The sequence below is a fragment of the Balaenoptera ricei genome, chromosome 5, assembly GCF_028023285.1.
Source record: "Balaenoptera ricei isolate mBalRic1 chromosome 5, mBalRic1.hap2, whole genome shotgun sequence".
Classification (NCBI taxonomy): Eukaryota; Metazoa; Chordata; class Mammalia; order Artiodactyla; family Balaenopteridae; genus Balaenoptera; species Balaenoptera ricei.
Genome location: NC_082643.1, coordinates 73041882 through 73057655, shown reverse-complemented (window position 1 = coordinate 73057655; position 15774 = coordinate 73041882). Strand labels below are relative to the sequence as shown.

The 15774-nt window shown below is 33.2% G+C and overlaps 1 protein-coding gene across 1 annotated transcript in view; it reads right to left on the bottom strand.

Moving 5' to 3' along the window:
- The window catches only part of GABRG1 (gamma-aminobutyric acid type A receptor subunit gamma1), a 63141-nt gene extending 47718 nt beyond the window's left edge, over nucleotides 1-15423 (bottom strand). Inside the window, exon 1 of the mRNA XM_059924126.1 lies at nucleotides 15320-15423. Coding sequence (XP_059780109.1) covers nucleotides 15320-15423 — 104 coding nt within the window. The remainder of the gene's footprint in view (nucleotides 1-15319) is intronic.
- Between the last annotated feature and the right edge of the window lie 351 nt (nucleotides 15424-15774).

The following is a 15774-nucleotide window of genomic DNA, read 5'->3' as shown; positions in this document are numbered from 1 at the left end:
CCTGCAATTTGCTTTGGTTAATGGAATACATGTAACATAGATCACTACCAAGCAGAAGATTTATTGTCAGTGCATGGTTCACCATATCTCTCTGTCCTTCTGCCAGAAGACCAGCCATACTCAGACAGAGGCTACTACTCCATGACTTCACTTTCAGGGTGAAGGCAGCATGAACATAGCCACAGTTGACCTACAATGGACATGTAGCCTGAGCGAGAAATAAACATTTAGTATTGTAAGCCACTGAGATTTGTGGGTAGTTTATTACCACAGTATACAAATTTTATCCCTATGTGAACTCCTGGAGTACATTTATTTAACAGATTTTTAATGAAGTGCTCATTTATATTAATTGTTTTGCTGTATTTAACTTCAAAAATATATACTACTGAAATACAGTTGTATGATTTCCTTTAAATAATTTCTTATTTTCTCTCAATAAAATATATACATATGTACATACATACATTCAGTTATAAACTAAAGCATTAAAAGTACTGAAATATTAAGAATCCTGCTCATGTGTCTTCCAGGAAAATTTTTTCTAATTAGAACTGCTGAGATATTGTCAACAACCAAAATTTAGGGCATCCATCTAGCTTTAAATCCCAGTTTTATAAAATAAAACATCTGATGGATAGATGCAGACCACTGCATGTATAAGAACTTGATTTTTCTTTGAAATACAACTGTAGTCAAATGGAAGTTCCCAGAAAAAATAGGAAGCACATGCTTATATTGACTTATATCCCCCTTTTCCCAGCTATCTCAGAGGTAATATAAAAATTGACCTCAATGACATCACAAACTAACTTCCCTCGTTTTTGGCAATAACAGAAAGGAAATTTCATTATAGTTAATTTTCTTCATTTTTCCTCCACACTTTCTGAATTACCTTCAGAATATTCATTAACTACCTTAATTTCATATTGGTATTATTTTGGTGATTAAAAAACACTTATAATTTTAAAGATAGTTCATATAGTATATCTGATGTTTCACTATCATTCATAGACTGGAAGTTTTGTAACATTTACCTATGTTGAGTGAACATTCATTTGGAGGAAACAAGTTTTATTTTCTTAGGCAATATTCTGGGAATTTGTAGACATTTGCAAGCACTTCTCTTAAATAATTTGAATGAGTATAATTTTATCATTATTGGAAATAAATATACTCCTTAGTATATAATTTTACTAAATGTTTATTTTGATGATTGATGTTTTTATTGTTCTTATCAGCTGTTGAGTAAGTTCCTACCATGTTTCATGAACTGAGTGCTAGGTTTCTTCCATATTAAGGTATGTCATTTAATCCAGAGTAATCCCATGAAATAAACATTACTATTCCTGTTTTACAAATTAGAAAAAAATAGATTTATAGAATTTGCAGGACCCACACTATTAAATAATAGAGCCAGGATTTGAAACAAGATTGATTTAGCTTGAAGACTCCTTTTCTCTTTGAAGTTTCCATGGTATCTTACTTTATCTTTGTTAAACAATCCAGGGTAGTTAGATTTTGAGTTTTCTAATTTATAAGAACATAACAACATTTTGGTAAGTAGTTAGCAAGTGCATTTGGGTTGTGCATGGGTAGAATGCTTAGTCTCTGCCTTTGAGTTCTGAGAAGTTAGAATAATAATTTCAAGGAATCACACACACACTCTCTCTGATGAAAAAGACTTTCTAAAGTGTGTGCTCAATCTTCAGTCCAATGCTTTAATTCATTTATAGAGGAAATACCATGTATTACAAATATGCTAATTGCTGAAAACAAAAAGATAAGTAAAATTGTATTCCTGATCTATTTGATCTTATTTTCTAATGAAGGAGAAAACTATTCAAATGATACAAAAAACCATCATGTACAAAGATGCTTATCACAGTGTTTTCTATAGTAGCACAAATTTTAAACAAAAGAGCAGGTTTAAGTAAAGTATTATATGTCCATATGGTGTGATTGATGCATCCATTCAATTGGTGATTATGAAAAGTCTGTAAAAATATTAAATTATTTTCATAATTTAATGTTATATGCAAAGTAACATATAATAATTTGCCTTGATCAAAACCTAGGTATAAAATGGCTAAAGATTTAACCGGAAAGCAGTATAATGAATACACTAAGTATTCTATGCTAGTGGAGCTACAGAAAATTTAATTTTTTTCTGTATATTAATAGTATACTACAATTTTTCTGCATAATCTTGTAATATAACTACATGAAAAGGAGTTAATTTGACATTAATGCCTACCTAAAAATGAACTGCCTCTTCCTATACACCAGATAGTGCCCTGAAATAAATTTCTAATCATAAAAAATAAGTAATTAAGTAGAGGTTTTTATAGAGACGAGTAGAGCTTTACACTCTGCCAAGAAAATGAAATTGGCAGTCTTAAAAAGTTGGCACTCGATTCTCCTTGGGTAGGAACATGGTTGACTGACAGCCCAGGCACCAGCCCTCTGGACCAGCACTGCATCTGTACCAGATCCAAGCTTCCCCAGGCTGCTTTCAGGCAATAAATGAACATTGTGGCAATGGTAGTACAGACCCGTTCCTGCAAGACTAGGGCCTCCTCTAAAGGGCAACTTGTGTTGGATGAATCCTGCTGGCCTGGCCAAAGCCTGTTTAGTAGGGCTCTCTAGTCTGAGACTCGTTTAACCCAAACATCCTCTTTGCTTATACTTGCACAGGGATCAGACCTCCATTATTACCTGAAGGCTCTCTCTGCTTACTTCCACTTCCTCTCGTTTACCCTGCACAGGCATTTCTCTCGAAAATCTCTTACATGTCCAATCCCAACTTGGCATCTGTTTCTCTGAGGCTTTTGCTTCTCATATTCTTTAATTGACACTTGTAACTTGTTACTAAGGAAAATTTCTGAGTCACCTGTGTCAGTGTTGTTTTTTTTTTTTTTTTGTCTCACTAACTTATTTTAATACCTTGACAAATCCATCTGATTACATAGTAAATTATTGTATGTAAAAGAGTACTTTAAAGATTGTATTACTCTTCTGAATATAACAAGCAAAAGTTTTAAACTAATGATAACTAAGAGATAGGTTAAGTGAAGACAAGGCATGCTAAGCCATATAATCATGAGGAGAATTCATCTTTACAGCTAGAAAATATATATATATGTCTATAGCAAGTCAATCAATCAATATAAACTATTTTTCATACATAGGGTAAATATTCATCAAGATTTTCCCAGGACAATCTTGATTTACACCTGTTGTCCTAGAATAATTACAATATTAATAGTAACCTCTTTCACTCACAAAATGGCCTAATTTGGATGATAAATTGTAAAGTCACCCTGGATATAGTTCATATAAAGTTTACTGCAATGAACATGCCCTTGTTCTGACACCTAGGGAAGGCTCTTCCATCAATCTATTAAGGCAGTGCAGATGACAGCAAAGGAAACCATAAACAAGACGAAAAGACAACCCTCAGAATGGGAGAAAATATTTGCAAATGAAGCAACTGACAAAGGATTAATCTCCAAAATATACAAGCAACTCATGCAGCTCAATATCAAAAAAACAAATAACCCAATCCAAAAATGGGCAGAAGACCTAAATAGACATTTCTCCAAAGAAGATATCCAGATTGCCAGCAAACACATGAAAGGATGCTCAACATCACTAATCATTAGAGAAATGCAAATCAAAACTACAATGAGGTATCACCTCACACTGGTCAATAAGAATGGCCATCATCAAAAAATCTATAAACAATAAATGCTGGAGAGGGTGTAGAGAAAAGGGAACCCTCTTGCACTGTTGGTGGGAATGTAAATTGATACAGCTACTATGGGAAAAAGTATGGAGATTCCTTAAAAAACTAAAAATAGAACTACCATATGACCCAGCAATCCCACTACTGGGCATACACACTGAGAAAACCATAATTCAGAGAGTCATGTACCACAATGTTCATTACAGCACTATTTACAATAGCCAGGACATGGAAGCAACCTGGGTGGTGTCCATCAACAGATAAATGGATAAAGACGATGTGGTATATATATATATATATATATAATGGAATATTACTCAGCCATAAAAAGAAACGAAATTGAGTTATTTGTAGTGAGGTGGATAGACCTAGAGTCTGTCATACAGAGTGAAGTAAGTCAGAAAGAGAAAAACCAATACAGTATGCTAACACGTATATATGGAATCTAAGGGAAAAAAAAAAAGGTCATGAAGAACCTAGTGGCCAGACGGGAATACTCAGACCTACTAGAGAATGGACTTGAGGATATGGGGAGGGGGAGGGGTAAGCTGGGACAAAGTCAGAGAGTGGCATGGACATATATACACTACCAAACGTAAAATAGATAGCTAGTGGGAAGCAACCACATAGCACAGGGAGATCAGCTCGGTGCTTTGCGACCACCTGGAGGGGTGGGATGGGGAGGGTGGGAGGGAGGGAGATGCAAGAGGGAAGAGATATGGGAACATATGTATATGTATAACTGATTCACTTTGTTACAAAGCAGAAACTAACACACCATTGTAAAGCAATTATACTCCAATAAAGATGTTAAAAAAAAAAAAAAGAAAAACAAATACCGTTTCCTAACACATGTATATGGAATCTAAAAAAAAAAAAAAAGGTTCTGAAGAACCTAGGGGCAGGACAGGAATAAAGATGCAGACGTAGAAAATGGACTTGAGGACACCGGGAAGGGGAAGGGTAAGCTGGGACAACGTGAGAGAGTGGCATGGACATATATACACTACCAAATGTAAAACCAATAGCTAGTGGGAAGCAGGTACATAGCACAGGGAGATCAGCTCGGTGCTTTGTGACCACATAGAGGGGTGGGATAGGGAGCATGGGAGGGAGAAGCAAAAGGGAGGGGATATGGGGATATATGTATATTTATAGCTGATTCACTTTGTTATACAGCAGAAACTAACACAACATTGTAAACCAATTATACTCCAATAAAGATGTAAAAAAAATACAATACATATTGCTGATGCTATGATTACAAAATTGAATTTCAAGCTGTTTAGGACAAGGCAATAAATAATATTAAATCATATAGCAAAACTTAAAAAAAAAAGACTCATCTCTAAGATTGTAACAAACTCCCATAAATTATTTAGAAAAAGATGGATGATCCATCAGAAAAAAAAAAAAAGGGCAGAGATCTGATCAGGCATTTCACAAAGATAACCAAATGAGAATGAGTACATGAACAGACAATCCACATCATTACTCATGAGGAAAACATAAATTAAAAACACGAGATACCACTATACATAAACCACAATGGTTAAAATAAAAAACCTTGACAACACCAAGTGTTGATGAGGTTGTGGAGCAACTGGAACTCTTGTATAGGACTGTGAGGGCAAACTGTTAAAACCACTTAGAAAACTCCTTGGTGTTATCTCCTAAAGATGGACGTGCACACACTCTATGACCCAGTAATTGCACCCCCAGGTGCATACTCAACACAGTTGCATAGTATGTTCACCAAAACGCTTGTTCCACAATGTTCAGAGAAGCATTAGTGGATGTACCATCAATTCAGAAAAAAAATCCAAATATGCATCAGTAGTGGAATGGATAAATAAAATGGGTTATTTAAAAAAAAAAAGTGCAGCTGAAGCTCCAAACAAGGCCTCATCTGTGATCTGTTGCTCATGACAAATTAGTGTTTGTTTATGAACATCAGATACATTTCTATAAGTCAAATGACAAGTTCCAGGGAAGAAACATACCTGTTCTAATGTTTCTGAGTAGACTATATTTTAATGTCAAAGCCTACAGGAGCTAACTTTTAAAGAGTATGTATAGGCACTGAATTTAGATCTGAAAGTCAAAGAAAATAAAAGTTAAAATTAAAAATCTTTCTTATTTTCTTTTTGCCTTTATATTCTACTTGCTTAATTCTTTTGTACAAAGCTCTTTCTAGGGTAGTAATGCTGAATCATTTTTATTGCTCATAAAAGTTGGTAGGGAAGCGAAACAAGTAAAAGATGATAGATAATAGAGTTACAGATTTGAACTTCCAGAGTTTTAGAGAGGTGAAGTGATAGTCCACTCAATTCTGTGATTATCCTCTTAACACAAAAGAATTTGGGACCCATCACATGAGGCACAGGGAGGAATGCTTTGAAAATTTGAGGAGGGGGAAGGGAAGCATGCCTAGAATATTAAATGTGTGTTCCAGTCTGTCCAGTGCTTAACTTTACCATAAAATTGATCACACTGCATCTTAATTAGCTATTTACTTTATTTATTTATGACCCTCTGTAAGCTCCTTGAAAGCCAGGGTTAAGGTTTTCAATGTGATACCATTGGCACTTAGCCTGACATATAGTAGGTATAAAATAAAAAAAAAATTCACTAAGTAAATGAATACATGGACCGAATATTAGAAATCATCTTGCTGTTTACAGGTAAAATTACAGTGAATAAAGAAAATAAACAACTAAAAACTGTAATTATTGGTCTTAATCAGAGAATTGATTGTAGTTAACCTAATATAAATTTTAAAACATAGTAGCAGTAGCTTTCTGATTCTAGTACTCATCCATCATAAACTTAAAAAAAAAAACTGATTTCTTTCACAGTGACAATACAATCTATAAAACAATTACAAAAAATATAGCAGGGAAGATCTGTCTTATGTGAAGAAACTAAAACACCAATTAAAGAATATAAGAATAGAACAAAATAAAGGCAAATAAATATTTTGGCTATAAAACAATATTATTAATACATAATTCTCAAATTAGTTTCTAAATTTAATAAAGTTTTAATTAAAATCCACAGTTCCTATGTAACAGATTAAAATCATTATACTGTAATTAAGTAGAAGAATCAATATAATAATTACAAGAAATTATTGAAAAATAGATTGTTAGATGAAATTTGCCCTGCCAGAATAAAAAGAAAACAAAATAAAGTCACTGTAATCAAAACCATATTGTGATAACACATAAAGAAATCAGTGAAAACAAAATCAAACCTTCAAATTCAGATCCCGAGTGTCTAGAAATTCAGTATACAACAAACGTGACTAGTCAGTTTAGAAATGAAAGAATGAATTATTCAGTAAATTGGATTGAAAGGTTTATCAAGCATTTAGAAAAAATAAATTAGATTACTACTTAGACAATAAATTGCAGATATATTAAAGATCAAAATATAATAAAGTATAAAACTATTAAAGAAAATATTGAAAACGTTTTTTAACTTTTGAGATGAGGAGGTCTTTCTATGCAACACGTAACCAAACCAGGAAAGGAAAAAAAAAAATGACAAAAAAAAGGAAAAATAACTCATGGAGGACATAAGACAGTTTAGACAAAGACTGGAGACAAAGGATAGATTGAGACAAAGATATTTACAATGTAACTGGTATACAGAAATTTCAGAGGGAAAAAAAGACTAATAAAAATAACAAACCGTGCTAACATTTACTGGTAGCAAGGGAAAATAACTTTAAAATGTGACAAATTTTAGCCATCACATTGGCAAAATATTAAAAGATTCATTACATTCAGTACTATTGATAATATAGATAAATGACATTTTTATAACCATTAATAGAATAAATTGCTCTGATAGAATAAATTGAGTAATTTGGCAACATTGATGAAATATTGAAATTAAAAGCATGTACATATGTATATATATACACAGTAACAATATTCATAATAAACAAAAAAAAGACAGAGAATCTGTAATAGAATAATTTAATAAATTATAATACTTCCTTAATATAGAATGCCATATCATCATTAAAAAGGAGGTACAACTAAGTATGTGTACAAATCTAGAAAAATATCTTTGATATTAGCTGTGTGACAAAAACAAGTGTTAGATTTCATTTGTATAAAAAATGTACACACAAATGTGTATATACATATTTGTTTAAACTTATGGAAAAATCTGGAAGTATAGGCTCCAAATTGCTAAGTAATTTTGAGGAGTAGAATGGACTAAGTATTACTCCATTATTATTTACATTATATGATCAAAACGATTATGACATTAGGGAAAAAAGTTTTGTTTTTCCCATATATTTCAACAACATATATATGTATATCACTTAGAGATTACTTAAATTGTTTGTTTAAGAAAACAAGTAAAGAAAAATAAGGTCTAAACTATTTGTGGTAAAAAACTTAAAATTTAAAATATTTTATGTCCACAGAATAGAACAGAAATTGGATTATATATTAATGATTCTACAGTTTGAGATGTGGAATATTAGTCTCAGAGAAAAAATAAAATGTGACATCTTCATCCACTGTGATTTTTATGTAGCTTCCTTGGTAAGGTAGAATACATAGCATCTTTAAAATTACACTAATGTTAGGAAATTAATGGCAATAGAGATTACTTTGGGCACAGAGATCTTCACTGTTAGTTTCAAAAGGGGTATGGCCAATTTCTAAATCTAGTAGAACATAGTTTGATCTGGTTAGATAGGATATAGGAGTGTAGGGTTATATTAGTTAATGAGAAAAGGGACAGATTGATATCAGAATCGATTTTTAAAAATTAGTATAGTGACATATTTTTAGAAAGAAAACAAAAACAGAAAAATATAAAATATAGCAGATTATTTTTTTGTAACATCTTTGCTCATAGTTTAGTGATTGATCCTTAAAATAACAACTAGTACTAATAATAAAACAATATATTTTGCCAGTTTTTGGATTTTTTTATTTGCTTTTTTGGCAGGCCAACGTTATTTTGTTAAAACAGAGTTTAGAAAATTGGGAACCGTGCTTCCAAAGAATAGTCTTTAGGGGGATGATGAATACACAGAGATTATAAATGTTCTTTTGAGACTGTTTCCATGTGAATATTTTTTGGAGGAAGGGAAAGAAACCATAATTTTCTTCACAGTCCATTAAAAAATTACCACTGGATTGAAAGTATATTAAAATGAACACCAAATTTTCCATTGTTCCACTTTATATTCATAGAACATAACGGAACATAAATTAGACTTAGAAACATATAACACTTCATGACATTCACATTCTCTAAGCCTCTGATGCACTTATGCATCAGATAAATTCTATCAGGCTGCTAAAATTTTTGCAGAATTAAGGCAAATATTGAGACTTATTAAATTATAAACGATATGAAAAGATCTTAAAATTAAATGGAAGAAAGAAATGGGAGTCTGTTCTTTTGAATGCAAAAAGATATACCTTTTCCCTAAGTCTTGGGACCATAAAGTGAGAGGTAAAATAGTTTCATTGACATAAGTATCCTCTCAGAACTTTCACTTCAAAAGGGAGAGAATACAAATGAGTAGAACAGAAACAACAAAACACTCTTTCTAGTCAACTCCAGTTATGATAATTTGCAGGTTTTTCAGAAAGAATTGTTACTAAGGAAATGACAGAAACAAATATACACTCATAAGACACCTGCACAGAGTAACAAATTAGTTTATAGAACACAGATGTCTGATTAAAACTTAAATTTAATCCAACCAATAGGGCTACATTGTTCTAGTCAATGTGGCTATTTAGTAGAAAAGTAATCCCTGCTCAAAACACTCTACTGCATGTGTTGGAAAATTATTCTAATAGTGGTACACATCTAGGCCGACTGAGAGGTAAATGACCTGCCTATATTGAAATGGATCACAAATTCTGCAACCACAAGTCATGGTCCTAGCAATCTACCCAAAGATTAACTTGTTTTCCAGAACCCTTGATTCTAGCGGCCCTACAGCTATGTGGAGAACCAAATCACACCCTGATCACAACAATATTAAAATTTTCATATTTAACCCACTATACTCTAATCATAGATCTTCTGATATGCTCATCTACCTACAGGTTGGAGTGCAGGGTCTATGTTAACTTCCTTTCTATATCCCTAATATTTAGCACAGTCTCTACCACTGTGTTACTCAAAATATTTGTCACTCAATATATTTGTCTAAAAATAGGGAGAAATGTTAAATCTCTAAATGAATTGCATTTGTAAGGAAAGAATTCCTACAGTTCAAAAATTTACTACTAAACTAAGTTATATAGGTTTTAATAGGACGTTGCTATCTTAATGTCATATGTTAGATGACCAAAGTAAAGGCTATCCTAGGAATATAGTTTTCAAAAGGCCCACCAAACCGTGAGACCATACCTCTGGCCACAGAATAGTAGTGTTATCTTCCTATGTATATTTTTCACTAACACTGACCTGAACTTATGCCTATGACAGCTAAGAGCATTCAATCTTTTCCCAGAGTTACAATTGATGCCAGTCTCCTTAGTGTCCCCACTATAGCTCATCTAGAATTGCAAGTAGCTGTTATAGCATTTTATTGTCTTTAATTGTTTATATTGATAGACCGTCTCAACATTAACTACTAGAGTTTAAGTTCACTGGGGTCAGGGGCTCTGCCTTCTTTGTCCAGCACGTATACTATCACATATATGTCCTGTATACACTATACAAACACTAGTAGGGCAAAGATTATGTCTTGCTTACCACTGTATCTCCAGTTCCCAGACCTCTGCTTAATACATGGTAGGCACTGAGTAAATATTTGTTGAATGAATGCTAATGCTTAGTAACTTTATTGAATGAATTAATAGCTAAGAATATTTCCTGAAACATGGGGCTTTAGTTGGTTAAACCATTTTAGTACAGATAGAATTAGATTCTGAGATATTTAAAAGTAGAAAAAAACATAAATTTCATCTGGCTCTCACAGAGTACAAGAACTCTAACAAGCTTCTGCTTGAAGTTTAGTGACAAGACATCCATTATTTTGTTAGAGTGCTTTTGTATTGATGAAAATCTGGCTTCACATAGCTTTCACTACTTGTTTATGGTTTGTCTGTAACATCTATACATAAATTCAACAATGATTTTCTCTAGCATCCTTAAGAATATATGATTCCGCAACAAAATTTACCTGAATTCAAAATTCTTGCTTTTAACTGTCTATCCAGTGGTGTTTTTTCTAGATCAAGAACTCCAGTTCATTTAAGTTTTTCCTAAAATAATTAATCCAGCGCTACATATAATATTCTATATTATGTGATAAATACACAGCAGACTGTAACTTACTGTGCTTCTGTCAATTTTACTGTCTCTCCTCTTCTCTCCTCTCCTCTCCTCTCCTCTCTTCCTTTCCCCTTTCCTTTCCTTTCCTTTTTTTCCTTCCCTTTCCTTTCTTCCTTTTATCCCTCCCTCCCTTACTTTCCAACCCCCTCATCCACAGTTATGTTAATTGCTTTGATTTATATGGCATTTGTAATCTTAGAGGAAAGGTGATTAAAAATGCAGGCTCTGGGCATAGAGCACATGGGATCTGAGTCTTGGATTCAGCATTATCAGCAAGATGATCTTTAATGAGTTCGTAAAAATTGCTGTGCCCTGGTTTTTCCATCTGTGAAATGGGGAGAATAACAGTATCTAGGCTTTATTTTCCCTTCATTTTTGATTGGTAGTTCGGCTAAGTATAACCTTCCAGGTTGAACATTTATCTTTAGAATTTTGGAGACATTTCCTCCATGGTTTTCTGGTATTGTAGATGAGTAATCTCATGGTGTTCTAATTCTCTTTCCCTGATTATGATCTTTTCTATCAGTACCCACTAACCTTAAAAATTTAGACTCCTCTGTTTATCTTTGGAGTTGTGAAGGTATATTTCCTTATTTTGACTACAAGATGTTTTCCTTTGGTTAATACCATAAACCTCAGCCTTAGCAGTGTGCATAATGGTAGTACTCATGTAGAACACTAGACACAAGTACTATCCATATGGTTAGTTCTCATGTCTAGTTTATTCACCACTGTAAACCCAGCAAGTTGCACTGTGTAGAGCACATAGCAGGCATTCAATAAGTATTCGCTGAATGATCTCTCCCATAATCCAAAAGATATTTAATAATGCACAAACGATTCAAGGAGTTTACAGCACTTAAATTTAACTAGAATAAAAAATTCTAGAATTACTGTGATTCCAAGAATATCTGTTGTTATGACTTTTCAGTTAAAACTTTAACTGCCATGTACTCTGCAAAAATTTTCTCTCTTGGTCTTGAAACAAGCTGGAAAGGTAGATGTCAGTTCTACTTTTCACAAACGAGGACTCTCTGCCTCAAAGATTTGCCTGAAATCAGCCTAGTGGGAAGTGCTGGAGCTGAAACTAGAATTTACATCTAATGGTCAAGTCCAGGATTCTCAATTGGTAGCATGCATATATGTGAATTATTCTCCTGAGGCCTGTGGCAGTCATTTCATCATATTTTGACAATATCTCAAGAGCCCTTTTTTTCAGTTTTTCACTCTGCCTGTCTCCTCTTCTTTGGGACCCCACCTTCATTATTATTTTCTTAGACAAATTTTAATCACCTTTATATAAATATATAAATATAAAATACTAGATTTGTCTCTTTCATTTTTAAGATGAAAAAATCAAGCATTTCCTTTTGTTGATAAGCCAGAAATGTGACTCATAGTATATAATGGGATAAAAAGGAAGACAAGTATACCAAAAAGACTCTATACACAGGGGATTTATCAATTATAGCATTTGCATTTTAACTTCAAAATCATTTTGTCTCTCAGTTCTTCTTTGAATATTTAATTATCATGGAGCTTCATTAGTCATTTTGTACTCATTTACATCTATATTTTATTAGAAAATGAAGCCAAAGCTCTGAATGCCTAAAGAAAAATCATGCATTACCATCTCCACAAAATATATTACTGAAATTATTTTAAAATAATATATTTTATAATGTAATTATACTTGAATATTGTCATTTGGGCAACTGACTGCTAAATTGTATGATTATTGACTCGAGATTGTTTTTAGAAATAAAAATGAGTTATCTCCCTTTAGCTCTCTCAACGTACAACTTCTTAGTCAAAGCTTACCGTAAATTACATTTTAGACTATGTAAAATCTCAAAGCACTTTTTCAATTCTTTTCAAAAGTCTGATTATAATTATATTTTTTTCAACATTAAATTCAAAACATTATTTTTCAAATAAGTCAAATCAAGCTTGAGAGATCTTAACCAACTTGCCAAGATGCCATAGAGCCTCACAGAGAATGAAACATAGGAACCATGACTACAGCTTTTAGTTACAACAACAGGATTGGTTTTCATAGTTCAGCAATGTAAAAATCAATAAAGTGCCTCTCCTTTATGCTCTTGATGAAAACTAATGAGTAAACAAGCTACTGTCTTTGATTAGATACAAAAAATAATAGCTTCCAATTCAGTAAATCCCAAAATAGGTGACTTTGAAAATTTAATTTAGAAACTGGCATCAGACATCAAAATTCTTACAAATAGAACCATCTGTGATTAGTTTTAGAAAGGTCCCTCAAAAGGAGAAGAAAGGAGGAAGAAATTTTGAATGTAAATGGTTTATACATGTTGACATCAATTATCTTCAACTAAATATGAAAAGGATAAAAAGTTCATCACAACTGTAGCTACTTTGAAAAGTGAAGACATACACTCTCATAACTGAGGCCCTAAGAGTTAATTACAACAGCAACATACAGCTTTATTTTTTAATATGTATTTTTTCACTGGCCAGAATAATCCATATTCTCTATAGTACTATGATAAAATGATTTATTTATTTTAGCTGCATAACGCATCTCTCTCTCTCTCACTCATACATATGACAAAAAAAAAGTACACGGCATTTCCAATTAGAATGTCTCTCTTGAAAACTGCTATGAAAAGCCAGTGACGCAGCTATTGAGTTATTTTATGTTTCCGTTCAAATCTTAGAAATATTGAATATGAAAACTGGAAGAAATCATAAATGATCTACTACTGCCCTTCATTTCCTAGATGAAGGAACTGTGTTCAGAGCAGTTAAGGACCCTTGACACATAGAATCATGTCTCCAGACTTCCAGAGCCCATCTCTGTCCACTACACCACACAACTTGTTAATTCTGAGCAGCTTGAAGAGAGTCTGAGACCCATCATGATTCTCATAATGTAAATATCCTCAAGAAGAAAATGTATTATTTAAAACCAAACATTTCTTTAAGTAGACAGTATGCCCTTTAGTAAGCAGCTTGTCTATTAGATTGCAAGAGAAACTTGCACTTACAGTGATAAATCAGCTTACAGGTTGTTATTTCAGAAAATCACTGGATTAGTCTGTTTTTACTTATGAGAACACAGATTCATTTGCGATATTATGAAGATGCATGAGAGCACTAATCTATGGCCTACCAAAATATCTTCCATAATTTTATAATATATTCAAAGAAATAAACCATTATTATGCGCTTAAATATAAGAAATAATTAATCAAGTAGAATGTTTGTGCTCATGCAGAACATTTACGTTTCTAAGGGAAAAGGGTAAATAAACTAAAACTGTAATACTTAAAAAACATTGGGTGTCAAACATATTCTGGCAAGTCTAATATTACTTAGCATACTTTATTCTCTATTTTTGGAGAGAAAATACAGTTGTTCTATCTGTTAGTAATGGCAAAAATCCACTTTAGCTATATGCTAAAAATAATCGTCATAATAATAAATTTTAGCAGTGATGCAAGTACTTAAAAAGGCATGTTTCCATCTCTATAGTGATTGCATTTTACTCTTGAGTTCTAAGCACTCCCTCTCTCTCTCCCTCTCTGTCACACACACACACACACACACACACACACACACACACGGGACATTCACATCACCTTACAATATTTATTTACTTGTACACAGCCAAGTTAAAAAAAAAAAATTCAAAGCCGGCTCAGTAAAATATACATGGTTACTTCTAACTTAAATGTAACATAGTTTCAACCCTGATGGATTTTTAGCCATATTTATGATCTTTCTTGATGTAAAACTTTGATTTTTTTTTTAGAATAGCAAAAAGGTAAGGGAAAAGGCAATATTAGTGTATAAAAAGCATCATACATGCCATGTTCTGTAACAAGTTTCTAAAATAACTGTGTCTTTAAAATGCAGAATCATCCAGAAAGTTCATCAGTGGCATTCATTCTCTAAATGTAGTAGCGAAAACATTTCTACTCCCCTCCCCACTTCCAGTAACTGAATCTTTACTAATTTCTACTGTGCTTCAAGTCAAAAACAACTGAGCTAATCTCCATACTTCACACATAGGCTAATTTCATTCTATCAGAAAAAGAGTAGATCTAATCAAAAAATAAACTGATGGCAAAATGTTGCACATGTGCCCAGGGAAATGCAAATTATTTAACCTAGAATGATTTTTTAAAGAAAAGAGAAATGAGGGGGGAGTGGGTAGATACCAAAGAATAGTTTTGAGTCCTTGAATTTACTCACCAGTTTCCCAGGTGCAGGGTCAGTAACAGGAACATCAACCTCAACCCTTTCCTTTGACTCCACAGAAGAAAAGGGGAGAAGAGAAGAGTTTTCCAAGAACCCATTGGGATCGCTTTTTCCGCTCAGTTCTCCAAGCCAGGACTTTTTCTCCCACCTTAGATGCAGCCTGGTGAGTACAGAAGGGAGAGTGTGGGAAGGCAGTACACCTCCCAACCAGGTAGGATGCGACTCCCAGGGGAACTGAGCAAGGGAGCCAATCATTCCTAGAGGATGCTGGCATAAATTATCTGAAAAGAAGTTGGGCCAATCAACGGCCCAAAAGGGCGGGGCTTCCCCTACTAGAAATCGAGCCCAGTAGGGAAAAGGGCTCCGTCTTTCTGAAAGAAAAACAAACCTCTTCTCCCTGGCAGCCTCAGAGAAACAGTTGAGTGGCCCTGACAGATTTCCCTCCCTAG